Raw genomic sequence first — 13,393 nt, 5'->3', positions numbered from 1 at the left:
GAAATGCTATCTCATCCTACCATGCGAGCATGGTATGAACAATAAATAAAATCGAATTGAGGAGTCTTGAGGTAGATAGGATGGTAAAGAGCTTTTGGCACATTCCCTTTAGGAGTTGAGATGTTATGGTGAAGTTATTTAAAACACTGGTTAATCTAAAAATGGAATAAAAAGAAACAAAGGAAAAAAACCAAAGAAGCTAAAACTAAAACTAAATCTACTTGACCCCTGGCTCTAATGAAGGTTACCTTGTAGAAAAAAAGTTAAAGATATAAATCGAATAGTGACCTTCAGAAACCAGACAGAGAATTGCCAGGAGCATCCAAATTACTTAAATCTGCCATCATGATAGCTTTTTTATTAATGGGCCCCACATCTTTTCAAATTGAAACTTTCTATTGTTATTATTAATGTTAATTTATCTAATTTTCTCCAAGCTTAAATGTGACATTACATCATGTAACCACTGTGTATGGGTGGGTGAAGATTCATCTTTCCATTTCATTAAAATTGTTCATCCGGCTATCAACATACTAAAAACTGACACGTTCTTGAGATGTTGACTAAAGTACATCCAGTTCACGAGAAAAACCATATAAGGCAATTAAAGGACACTGTTCAATTTTGATTTTAAAAAGCATTGATAAAGATTGAAAATTGTTTTCCCAAAATCTTCCTCAATTAAGACACTCCCAAAACATATGAATCAATGGCACTTCAAAAATTTTACACTTCTCACATAATGGATCAACATCCGCATAAAAACGAGATCATTTAAATTTGGACATGTGTATTCTAGGTACCACCTTCAATTGTAATAAACTATACCTATACCTTGCATAAAGAACTGAGAATGTTATATTGATATCACGTTCCCAATCACGTTCCCAATCGTTCTTGATCCCAGCCATTAAGGCTGATCTTAAATCCAGTAAATCATTATAAATACATGACATTAATCCATCATGAACAAACTGTAAATTAAAAAAGATATCAAGAATATTTGAATTTGTGATTCAAGGAAAATCCTGTAATTTTGACTGAACAAAATGCTTAACTTGTAAATATCAAAACAAATGTCTATTAGAAAGCTTAAATTTAACTGACAATTGTTCAAAAGAGGCAAAGTTATTGCAAACAAAAAGATCTTTATAACTTTTGTTACCTTATCCGTACTAATCCTTAAATCCTGTGTCTAACACAGATGGCTGAAGAAGATGGTTATAATGGAATGAGCAAAAGGAAAACTTACAACCAAAACATTTCCTAAGCAGCCCCTATTCTCATCCTATTTCTCATTATCGGCTTATCTGTCAAATTAGAAAAGTAAAAGGGTAAAACGGAACCGAAAATTGCCAACATTGGTGATTTTTTAGCAAACTTCAGTTCCATTTCTACCCAAGAAGCGCATTTTACTAATTAATCAAAATGTAACAATAAACGTACATTACGTATATTAATTGCCAATTATATATGGGTTTGATTATGGTTGTCCCAGATCATATTATCACATTGTGTTTTGACCAAGGCTTGGTATAATGTAACTCAATTGGTTTCTATCCAGAATTATTTTTAAGAAGTAATGTTTGATCAACAATTATATATGGATTTGAATTACATTAATATTAATTTGTGATATGTCTATGGTATGATTCTTTTTGCTACATTAGTAGACTTTGTTTGTAGGATTAATATGTTAAACTCAATAACAATATTAAAAAAAAGAAATAAAGCAAACATAGGTGAGACCAAATTTGGAATATTGTGTGCAGTTCTGGTCACCGACCTACAGTAAGATGTCAATAAGATTGAAAGGGTACAGAGAAGATTTACTAGGTTGTTGCGGGGACTTGATCAACTGAGTTACAGAGAAAGATTAGATTATTTTATGCTTTATTATTGTTTATGGTGGGGTGGGAAGGGGTTTTAAAGGAATGTGGGGGGTTTATTTACCCAGAGAGGGGTGGATCCTGGAATGGGATTCCAGGAGTAGTGGCAAAAGCAGATACAATAATAGTCTGAGACTTTTCGTTAGGTGCAGGGGATAGAGGGATATGGATCATGTGATGACAGAGGATATTTAGTTTAATTTGGCTTTGTGTTCAGTGCAGAGGAGCAGATGAGTATGTCCAGTGCTGGGATGTTCAATGTTCTCTGAAGATTTGGACAGTGATATCCAGTATTGGTGGGGTTGGAAAAAGGAGGTTCAAGTAAATAGAGATACTTGGGAATGATTTGTTGGAGAGAATCAGCACTAGTTTCAGACCGGGGTTGTTGGAGAGGGTTCCAATGGCGAGGCACATGGATGAGAAGGAAAAACAGAGAACATTACGACAGACCACAGGCCCTTCAGCCCACGAAGTTGTGCTGATCTATGGAAATTTACTCCATGACAATCTAACCCTTCCCTACCTCACACACATAACCCTCTATCTTTTTTACATCCATGTGCCTATCCAAATCTTTTAAATGTTCCTATTGTACCAGTCTCCACCACCACATCTGGCAATGAATTCCAGGCACCCAGAACTCTCTGAGTTAAAAAACTGACGTCTCTCTCAAACCTTTCTCCCCTCACTTTAAAAAGATGTTCTCTGGAATTTTTGCTATTGTTTCTTTGGGGAAAAGCTGCTGGCTTGTCCACCCTATGTCAGCTCTTCATAATCTTATAGATCAATTAAGTCCCTCTCATCCTTCATCGCTCCAAAGAGAAACGCCAACCTTGCTTCATAACACATGTTCTCCAATCCAGGCAACACCCTGGTAAATCTTCTCTGCATCCTTCTCAAAGCATCTGCATCCTTCCTGGAATGAGATGACCAGAACTGAATGCAAAATTCCCAGTAAAATATATGAGGGTGCTGGACAGTGAGTGAAAGGAGGTGGGTGAGTGCAGAGATTTTGCATTGGGAAGTGGAAGATAGCAGGGGGACTCCTGGTTTCAGGCAGGTGTTCTTTCTATCTCAGGAGTGCACCTCTGAGTCCCTGAAGAGAATCCCAGAGGGGAGCTCGAAATGGCATTTCATCTTCTACATGAAGGAGCGGCAGGACGGGACTCTCAGCTTTGAGTCTGCACGGTACCCAGGATGGTTCATCAACAATCAGTGGCACCAAGACAGGGCTGAAATGAAGAGAACCAGGGACAAGACATTGGATGCAGATTTCATCTTCATTTTGCTCAAATTGTGAGTGTTGGTGGGTGTGGCTAATAAAGAATGTGGTATTCTGGCATTGGCACTGAATGCTTCATAAACCATTCATCACAGACCCTTCCCTTTCACATGTTCAAGTTCACTATTATGTGCACCAAGGTTCAGTGAGCAAGTTTATTTTATGAGCAGTCCAAATTGACAACCCACACAGAGTACAGCAGTAAAAACCACAGAAGAGAGTGTGGAGTGACAGAGAGAGTTCAGCTGGAACAGAGCTGGGTGAGGTTCATTCGAGTGCCTGGTAACAGCAGGAAAGAAACTGTCCTCGAATCTGGTGGTGGACAATCTCTCACTAATGAATCTCCTTCCTGACTGGGTGGGGAAGAAGGGAATGGTGTGAAGAGAGTGTGGCTGGGGCGGGTTTGTTCCTTTAATATATCGGCCACTTTTCCAAGGCTGCCAGAGGTGCAGAGGGAGTCAGTGGAGGGAAGAGGTGTGTGTGCGTGTGCATGTGTGATGCTTTAATGTTGCTGTCCCCAGTTTCATGTGGTCTTGGAAAACCAACCAAACCTACCTGTTCTCCTCACCATCAATCAGACAGGGGTCCCCTGAGGTGGGTCCAGGTCTGGACATTGGGAAGGCATCATCCCCTGCTCTAGAACTCACAAACAGTCTGCAAGAGCTTTCCAGTTGCCAAAGGATTACCATCAGGTTTGAAACATTGCCCAATAAAATTGGTTAACATAACATAAAGGATAGAACTTTACAGCACAGTGCAGTCCCTTTGGCCTTCATTATTGTGCCAACCTATATATTGCAACCAAAAAAAATACTCAAAAAATAACCCTGTATTTTCCTTTCATGCATCTGCCTGTGTAAGAATCTCTTAAATGGCCCCAATGTTTCAGCCTCCACCACCATCCCAGGCAAGCTGTTCCAGGTAAAAAAAAAACCTATCCCAAAACTTCCCTCCCATCACTTTGTATAGATGTATTTGCTGATCCTGTCCTGGGAAACAGGTGCTGACTGTCCACCCTATCTATGTCTCTCATGCTCTTATGGATCTCTATCAAGTATCCTGTGCTCCAAAGAGAAAAGTCCCAGCTCTGCTAACCTTGCCTCAAGACTTGTTTCCCAATCCAGGCAACATCCTGGTAAATCTTCTCTGTACTCTCTCCATAGCTTCCACATCCTTCCAATAATGAGGTGACCAGAACTGAACATCATGCTCTTAGTGTGGTCTCACCAGAGATTTGTAGAGTTGCAATATGACCTCGAGATACTTGAACTCAATCCCCCGACATACCATAGGCCTTTTTAACTATCCTACCAACCTGTGTGGCAACCTTGAGAGATGTAAGGCTTTGACTCCAAGGACCCTCTGTTCCTCTACTGTATTCAGCCTTCAGATTTGACCTACTTAAAGTGCATCATCTCACATTCATCCAGATTGAACTCCATCTGCCACTTTTCCACCCAACTCTAGGACAACCTTTAGTCCATCCACAACTCCTCAAACTATTGTATCATCTGCAAACTTACTGACCCATCCTTCTGCCAGATCATTTATAAAAATCACAAAGAGCAGGGGTCCCAGAACAGATCAGATGCAGATTTTCACTAGTCACTGACCACCAAGCTGAATACCTTCCTTCATGCAAGCTGATTTTTAATCCACACAGCTAAGGTTCAATGCATCCTGTGCCTCATGACTTTCTGAATGAGTCTCAGCCTTACTGAAATCCATGCTGACTATCCCTGAGTAGACTGGACTTCTCTAAATGCTCATAAATACTGTCCTTAAGAATCCTCCAGTTTATGGGGGAGGGGGCTTGGTTGGGCAGTACAAGGCCATAGACAGACATGTCAGCGCAGAAGTGGGGCGCGGAATTGATGGGAGCTCTCCATCACTGATGTGGACAGAGCAAAGGTGCTCAGTGAAGCAATCTCCCAGTCTGAGCCCAGTATATCTGATGTAGAGAAGGCCACAATGAGAGCACCGGATGTAGTAGATGACTCACATAGGTTCACAAGTGAAGTGTTGCTTCACTTGGAAGGACAGTTTGGGGCCTGGAATGGTGGTGAGGGAGAAGATGTGGGCATATGTAGCTCTTCCTGTGGCCATAGGGGAAGGTGACAAGGGGGTGATTAATTGGAAGGGAGGCAAGAAATTCATGGAGGTCCCGATGGAAAGTGGAGAGGGGAGGAGAAAGGAAGCTGTGTCTGGTAGTGGGATCATGTTATAGGTGATGTAAATTACAGAGGATAATGTGTTGGATGCAGAGATTGGTGGGGTGGTAGGTGAGGACAAGGGGAATCCTATGTCTGAGGGCAGAGGGGGCCAGGGCAGATTGTGGAGATGCAGATAAAGGCCAAGTTGGAGGGGAAGCCATGTTTCTGGAAGAAGGAGGACACATTGGATTATCTGAACTAAAAGGCTTATGTTGGGAGCAGAAATGATGGAGACTGAGATATTGTTCCCTCATTATCCTCTCAGTGCTGGTCAAGAAGCTACAATCTCTGGGCTTCTGTACCCCACTCTGCAACTGGATCCTTGCCTTTTTCATTGGAAGACCACAGTCAGTATGAATTGGAAAGTGTCTCCTCATCATTGATCATCAACACAATGCTTTGCCCACAATCTACTCGTAATACACCCATGACTGTGTGGCCAGACACAATTCCAATGCCATCTACAAGTTTGCCAATGACACCACAGTTGTCGGCAAAATCACAAACAGCAATGAGGAAGCATACAGGAGAGAGATAGATCAGCTCATTGAACGGTGTAATGACAACAACCTTGCAGTCAATATCAGAAAAACCAAGGAGATGATTGTGGACTTCAGGGGGAAGTCAGGTGAACATTACCCAGTCCTCATTGTGGCTCAGTAATGAAGAAGGTCAAGAACTTCCTGGGTGTCATCATCTCCGAGGACTTGTCCTGAAACCTCCATGTTGATGCAAACAAATCAAGGAAGGGCAAATCAAGGTAGGACATACACTGGAAATGGTCTGGAACTGAGGAGTGCAGAGGAGGAGAGAGATCTGGGAATACAGATACATTGTTGCCTGAAGTGGTGTTGCAGATGGACAGGGTTGTAAAGAAAGCATTTGGCATCTTAGCCTTTATAAATCCAAGTATTGAGTGCAAGAGTTGGGATGTTATGTTGAAGTTGCTTAAGACATTCATGAGGCCAAATTTGGAATATTGTGTGCAGTTCTAGCTGTTTAACCACAGGAAGGATATCAGTAAGATTGAAAGAGTGCAGAAAAAATTTACTAAGATGTTGCCGACTCTTCAGGAGTTGAGTTACAGGGAAAGATTATACAGGTTAGGACTTTATTCCTTGGAACGAAGAAGAACAAGTGGAGATCTGATCAAGGTTTATAAGATTATGAGTGGTATACACCAAATGGATGTGAGTAGGCTTTTTCTACTTAGATTGGAGGAGATAAATACGAAAGGTATTTTAAGCTGAAAGCTGAAAAATTTAGGGGAACACTGAGGGGAAAATTCATCACTCAGAGGTGGAATGAGCTGCCATCTGATGTGGTGAATTTGGGCTCAATCTTGACTTTCAAGAATAAATTGGATAGATACATGGATGGTAGAAGTCTGGAGAGTTATGGAATAGGAGCAGGTCAATGGAACTAGCAGAATAATGGTCAGCGCAGACTAGAAAGGATGAATGGCCTATTTTTGTGCTGTAGTATTCTATTGTTCTATGAAGGCCAACCACCCAATCAACTTGTGTGGCAGGTTTGAAGATCTCTTTGTTCCTGAACTCAATCCCACAATCAATGAAATGGCCAAATAGACAGTACATCATAATGAAGCACAGCAGGAATTCCAAAGGTCCAATTGGCCCCACATCTGAGTCCTGAATACATCTCTACAATCCGACCATACCAAACCGATACAGAGGTCATGAAGTACGTTACACTAAGCTGCATCGGTTGCACTGGTGATTAGCTACAATCACCACAGGCCATTCAAAGCCCAAACTACTCAGAAAATACTCAATGCAAAGCAGACAGACATCAGTAAACAAGCTGCTCCTCATCAGGACACGCAACAGTTCTTTCAACCCATGAAAAAATTGGTTGATTGTAGGGTCAAAACCATACCAGGTAATTAGGTTCCCGCATTCAACACTCATGTCCTGAGACAGCGTGAACTCACACTGAACCCACATGTCCCGAGACAGGGAGAATTAACACTGAACCCGCTCATCCAGAGACAGGGTGAATTCACACTGAACCCACACATCCCGAGACAGGATGAACTCACACTGAACCCACACGTCACGAGACAAGGTAAATACACAGTGAACCCACACGTTCCGAGAAAGGGAGAACTTACACTAAACCCACACATCCCAAGACAGGGTGAACTCACACTGAACCTGCACATCCCAAGACAGGGTGAACTCACACTGAACCCAAACTTCCCGAGACAGGCAGAACTCACACTGAACCCACACATCCTGAGACAGGGTGTACTTATACTGAACCCACACGTTCCAAGGCAGAATGAACTCACACTGAACCTGCACGTCCTGAGACAGGGTGAACTCACATTGAACCCGCACATGCCGAGACAGGGTGTACTCATACTGAACCCACACGTTCCAAGGCAAAGTGAACTCAGACTGAACCCACAAATCCTGAGAAAGGGAGAACTCACACTGAACCCACACATCCCGAGAAGGGAGAACTCACACTAAACCCACATGTCCCGAGACAGGGTGAACTCACACTGAACCTAAACTTCCCGAGACAGGGAGAGCTCACACTGAACCCACACATCCTGAGACAGGGTGAACTCACATTGAACCCGCACATCCCGAGACAGGGTGTACTCATACTGAACCCACACGTTCCAAGTCAAAATGAACTCAGACTGAACCCACAAATCCTGAGAAAGGGAGAACTCACACTGAACCCACACATCCCGAGAAGGGAGAACTCACACTAAACCCACATGTCCCGAGACAGCGTGAACTCACACTGAACCCAAACTTCCCGAGACAGGGAGAGCTCACACTGAACCCACACATCCTGAGACAGGGTAAACTCACACTGAACCCGCACATCCTGAGACAGGGTGAACTTCCACTGAACCCAAACTTCCCGAGAAAGGGAGAACTCACACTGAACCCACACGACCCGAGACAGGCTGAACTCACATGAACCCACATGTTCCAAGGCAGAGTGAACTCACACTGAACCCACACATCCTGAGAAAGGCAGAACTCACACTGAACCCACACATCTCGAGAAAGGGAGAACTCACACTGAACCCACACATCCTGAGAAAGGCAGAACTCACACTGAACCCACACATCTCGAGAAAGGGAGAACTGACACTGAACCCACATGTCCCGAGACAGGGTGAACTCACACTAAACCCACATGTCCCGAGACAGGGTGAACTCACACTGAACCCAAACTTCCCGAGACAAAGAGAACTCACACTGAACCCACACACCCTGAGACAGGGTAAACTCACACTGAACCCGCACATCCTGAGACAGGGTGAACTTCCACTGAACCCACACGTCCCAAGGCAAGGAGAACACTCACTGAACCCACATGTCCCGAGACAGGGTGAACTCACACTGAACCCGCACGTCCCGAGACAGGGTGAACTCACACTGAACCCAAACTTCCCGAGACAGGGAGAACTCACACTGAACCCACACATCCTGAGACAGGGTGAATTTCCACTGAACCCACACGTCCCAAGGCAGGGAGAACACACACTGAACCCACATGTCCCGAGACAGGGTGAACTCACACTGAACCCGCACATCCCGAGACAGGGTGAACTCACACTGAACCCACATGTCCCGAGACAGCGTGAACTCACACTGAACCCAAACTTCCCGAGACAGGGAGAACTCACACTGAACCCACACATCCTGAGACAGGGTGAACTTCCACTGAACCCACACGTCCCAAGGCAGGGAGAACACACACTGAACCCACATGTCCTGAGACAGGGAGAACTCACACTGAACCCACACATCCTGAGACAGGGTGAACTTCCACTGAACCCACACGTCCCAAGGCAGGGAGAACACACACTGAACCCACATATCCTGAGACAGGGAGCACTCTCACTGTACACACATGTCCTGAGACAGGAAGAACTTACACTGAAACCACACATCCCGAGACAGGGAGAACTCACACGAAACCCACACATCCGAAGACAGGGTGAACTCATACTGAACCCACATGTCCTGACACAGGACGGTTGAACTCCCAGGTAACATCCGTTGTAATTATGATGGTGATTAGATCCATGAGATTGGTCTCACATATCCAAACCTCCTCCATTCAGGCTGCCTGACAGCGGGTGAGGGTCTGTGCAAGACGATAAAGCATTCACCAGTGCAATGCACAAATGTGCAGTAGGACCTCTGAAAGTCCTGCAGCATCCAGAGATGGTATTGGGTAATCATCGTTTCGGGCCTGGCCCTTTCATTGGGAAGGACCCACGCTAAAAACATAGACTGCCTTTTGCTCTCCATGGATACTGCAGGACCTTCTGAGTTTCTCCAGCATGTTTGTGTCATGAATTAGACCTCAACATCTGCACATTTTCTTGTTTAACAACAGAAACATTCACAGGAACTGTTCAGAGGGTCATATTTTTATTTAGAACATCGAACAGTACAGCACAAGAACAAGCCCCACGGTCCACAATGGTTGCACTGAATCCGATGACAAATCAAAGTAAATCTCTGCTGTTTGCACCTGATTCATATCCCTGCACATCCCTATGTCGCTCTGGAAGCCTCTTAAACACTCCTATCATCATTTCTATTCCTGGCATCTCATTTCAGATGTTTTCCACTCTGTGCCATAAACTTATCCTCTTGGTGGTGTGACATTTTTCCATACTCATCACCCTATCAATGGCATTCCTAATCTTATGAAGCTTTATTGATTTTCAACAATCTGGAGAAAACAACCCAAAGTAGTTGAAGCTCTCCCTGTAGCTGTGAACAATCCGTGTTAGAATCTAGCCTTCAGAAATTGCAGTGAAAGGCATGCACTAGTAGAAAGGAGGAGGGTGGGCTGTTCAGGAGTGTATTTTATTATCTTGCTTGGAGAATCATCTTTGATGTGTTCACAACTTGGGATCAGGATATCAAAGTTAAGCCTGCAGCATTTTACAGAATCTTCTCCAGTTTCCAATATAGAGGACCTCTCATTGAGTGATGAAGGGTTCTCCACCATAGTTGGAAAAGTAACTAACCCTGGAAGCACAGTGCATTGGGGAGGGGGGAAACCAGGTGAGCGACGTACAGCCAGGCCTCAAAACATTCAAATACTGCCACTGGTCTCCATCCTTGGTCACACCAACCCCCCACCCCACCCACTGGAAATATCACTGAACCCTTCAGTACCTGAACCAGAGCCACCAATATCAGATGGTTTTTTTGAAGGCCAGGCCAGTGGAAGTCATCCTGACGGCTGATGTTCAGAGTACACTGCCTCTTCCTTCTTTCCTGGTAAGGATATCACTACGGGGTAGGATAATTGGAACATTTTCTGGGCTCTCAGTGTCACTGGCAAGATCAGAATCTATTGTTAACCCCAAGTTCCCACATGAGGGACTGGTAGGCCACCCTCTAGAATCCCCACCATCATGCTGGTGACGGGACTCCCATCGCACTGCTTGGGATGGGCTGATGAGGGATCTGTCATATGTTTCTCCAGTCAGGAGGGTGCATATCTTGGAGGAGTCTCCAGGAGGCTACTGCCTTTGGAGGTTCTTGGTGAAATTCCAGAACACCTGCACTACTTCTCAAAAGTAGGCAAATATTTATTGTTGTTTCCAATTAGGTTTTTCAGGGACATATTTTGGGGATAGGTTTTTGAAACTTGCAACATCTAAACTGATGATTGTCCAATAATTGTGTGGCTGAAAATAACCTGTAATCATCAAATCTGTTTAAAAACCACTATAATTTGCATGGATTTTGAAACTAAGCCAGCAGATGTTGGCAATGAAGGCAAAATCAAGGTGAATGTTGTTCATTACATTTCTGTATTCACAGGCTCATCATGTTGGAAAGCTTCATTCATTGTCCCTTTTACCATCTCAATCTCCACAAAACTGGGATCATCCTTGCTTTTGTGCAGTTCACCGTTATCCGATTCTGTATCTTGTGCTTTTGCCTTCCTGAAATTGGGAGATGGAGACTAAAGTTACTCTGAGTTGACACAGCCAAGTCACACCAAGTACCTTGTAATAAACTTGACGTGGTTAGTGTAGCACAACCCTGTTACAGCGCCAGTGATCCAGGTTTGAACCCTGTGCTGTCTGTAAGGAATTTGTACGTTCTCCCCATGACCTGTGTGGGTTTCCTTCTGGTGGTCTGGTTTCCTCCCACGTTCAGAGATAGTAGGCAATTGGTCACGTGGGTGTACTTGGGTGGCATGTGCTCATGGGCTGGAAGGACCTGTTACCATGTTGTATCTCTCCATTAAATTAAAATGTGGTCATAATCCAGTGCACGATAGAGTCAGCAAGTCAGTAATCAACTGACTGCCTACCTGCTGCTCCAGGCAGCCTTCCTCTGTTCATTGCTGTGGGCTTGTGAATGGCATCAACCAGGGTGCAATCATCAGCAGACATCCTGACTGCACAAAAGGAGATAAATGTTTGCACAAACTGCTCCTCCTTGACCTTTACAGTTCTTTCTGCTTCTCACCATTCTTTCCACTTCCCACAACTGACCCCATTCCTCCTTGTCTATGCTATTTTCCATCGGCTCTGGGGAGAGTTTGCACAATTGCCTGGCTCCATGGACCTTCCCCTTCATGCATGTTTGCTTTCATACTTCTCCCCAGTTCCTAGTGCTGAACCTGCTATCTAACATGGTGTCAACATGCTGACAAGTGTGGTGCAGTTGTGGCATTCTCCAACCAGACAGCATCAACCTTGATCACAAATTTCTGGCCACCCTTCCCCCATCGCTTTCCCTCATCCCTATCCTCCTCTTTCCCCTGCCCATCACCCATGCCTCCTTTCCTCCAGTTCACTACCCCCTTCCCTTCCTTCCTCTTCAGCCCTTTGTCTTCTCCCCATCACCTCTCAGCTCCCTTCTCTACTTCTATCATCTGTGAATCTGTGGTACTCCCCTTTCACTTTCCCTTCATCTTATTCAGCATTGCTGATGAAGGCCACAGACCCAAAACATCAACTCCATGAATGTTGCCAGAGTTCTCCCAGTACTTTTGTGCCCTGTTGTAGCAGTGGAATGCAACATGACCTCCTTACTTTTCTGCTCAATGCCCAGCCCAATGAAGCCAAGCAGACCACACACCCTTTTTAACCACCCAATCTACTTGTGCAGCCTCTTTCAATGAGCTATGGACCTGGAGTAAATCCTGAAAATCCATAGACACCGTGGATGAAGTAAAAACACAAAATGTCGGAGAAACTCAGCTGGTCACACAGCGTCCTTTATGTAGCAAAAGCAAAAATACATAATGGACATTTTGGGTTTGAGCCTGAAGCCCCAGATCCCTCTGTACATCAATGCATCTAAGAGTCTTTAGTCAGAATACCACCCTTCCACCACTTCTTCTATGGACCAGCCAATTCTGTATCCAAACTATCAACTCACCGTGCATCTGCACCTTCTGGACCAGCCTACTATGAGGGACCTTGGCAAATGTAGACAACAGACACTGCCCTACCCTCAACATCCACCTCACATAACACAATCAAATCAGTAAGACATGACCTGCCCCTCACTAACCTGACCATGAACCTCCCAAATGTATATAAATCCTATTCCTAAGTAACCCTTCCAGTCGTTTCCCTTCTATTACAAGGCACTGGTGAGACCTCATTGTGGGGAGTTTTGGGCTCTTCATTGAAGGAAAGATGTGCTGACTTGGAGAAGGTTCAGAGCAAGTTCACTAGGATGATTCCGGAATGAAAAGCTTATCAGAGGGGCAACATGGTTGGTGTGTCGGTTAGTGCAACGCCTTTACAGTGCCAGTGATTGGGACTGGGTTTCGAATTCTGCGGTGTCTGTTAGGAGTTTGTACATTCTCCACATGTCTGTGTGGGTTTCTACGGGGGCTCTGGTTTCCTTCCACCATTCAAAATGTACCGGGGGTGTAGGTTAATAGGGTGTAAATTGGGCAGCACAGACTTAGGGGCCTGTTACTGTACTGTATGTCTAAAACAAAATGTGAGGTGTGTT

General features: G+C 44.4%; 1 protein-coding gene across 6 annotated transcripts in view; it reads right to left on the bottom strand.

The window, feature by feature from the left end:
- Window positions 1-9,800: 9,800 nt before the first annotated feature.
- Window positions 9,801-13,393, bottom strand: part of ace2 (angiotensin I converting enzyme 2) — a 144,684-nt gene continuing 141,091 nt past the window's right edge. For 5 of the 6 annotated variants that reach the window (XM_069890267.1, XM_069890271.1, XM_069890269.1 and 2 more), the window contains one exon: window positions 9,801-11,355. In XM_069890267.1, coding sequence (XP_069746368.1) covers window positions 11,211-11,355 — 145 coding nt within the window. In that variant the 3' untranslated portion in view covers window positions 9,801-11,210. Of the gene's footprint in view, window positions 11,356-11,739; window positions 11,817-13,393 lie in introns of those variants that run through there. The other variant, XM_069890268.1, reaches the window with a different exon arrangement.

This window comes from Narcine bancroftii, chromosome 7 (assembly GCF_036971445.1).
Source record: "Narcine bancroftii isolate sNarBan1 chromosome 7, sNarBan1.hap1, whole genome shotgun sequence".
In the NCBI taxonomy this organism is placed as follows: domain Eukaryota; kingdom Metazoa; phylum Chordata; class Chondrichthyes; order Torpediniformes; family Narcinidae; genus Narcine; species Narcine bancroftii.
The sequence above is the reverse complement of the archived record's forward strand: the minus strand, read 5'-3'. Positions and strand labels throughout refer to the sequence as shown.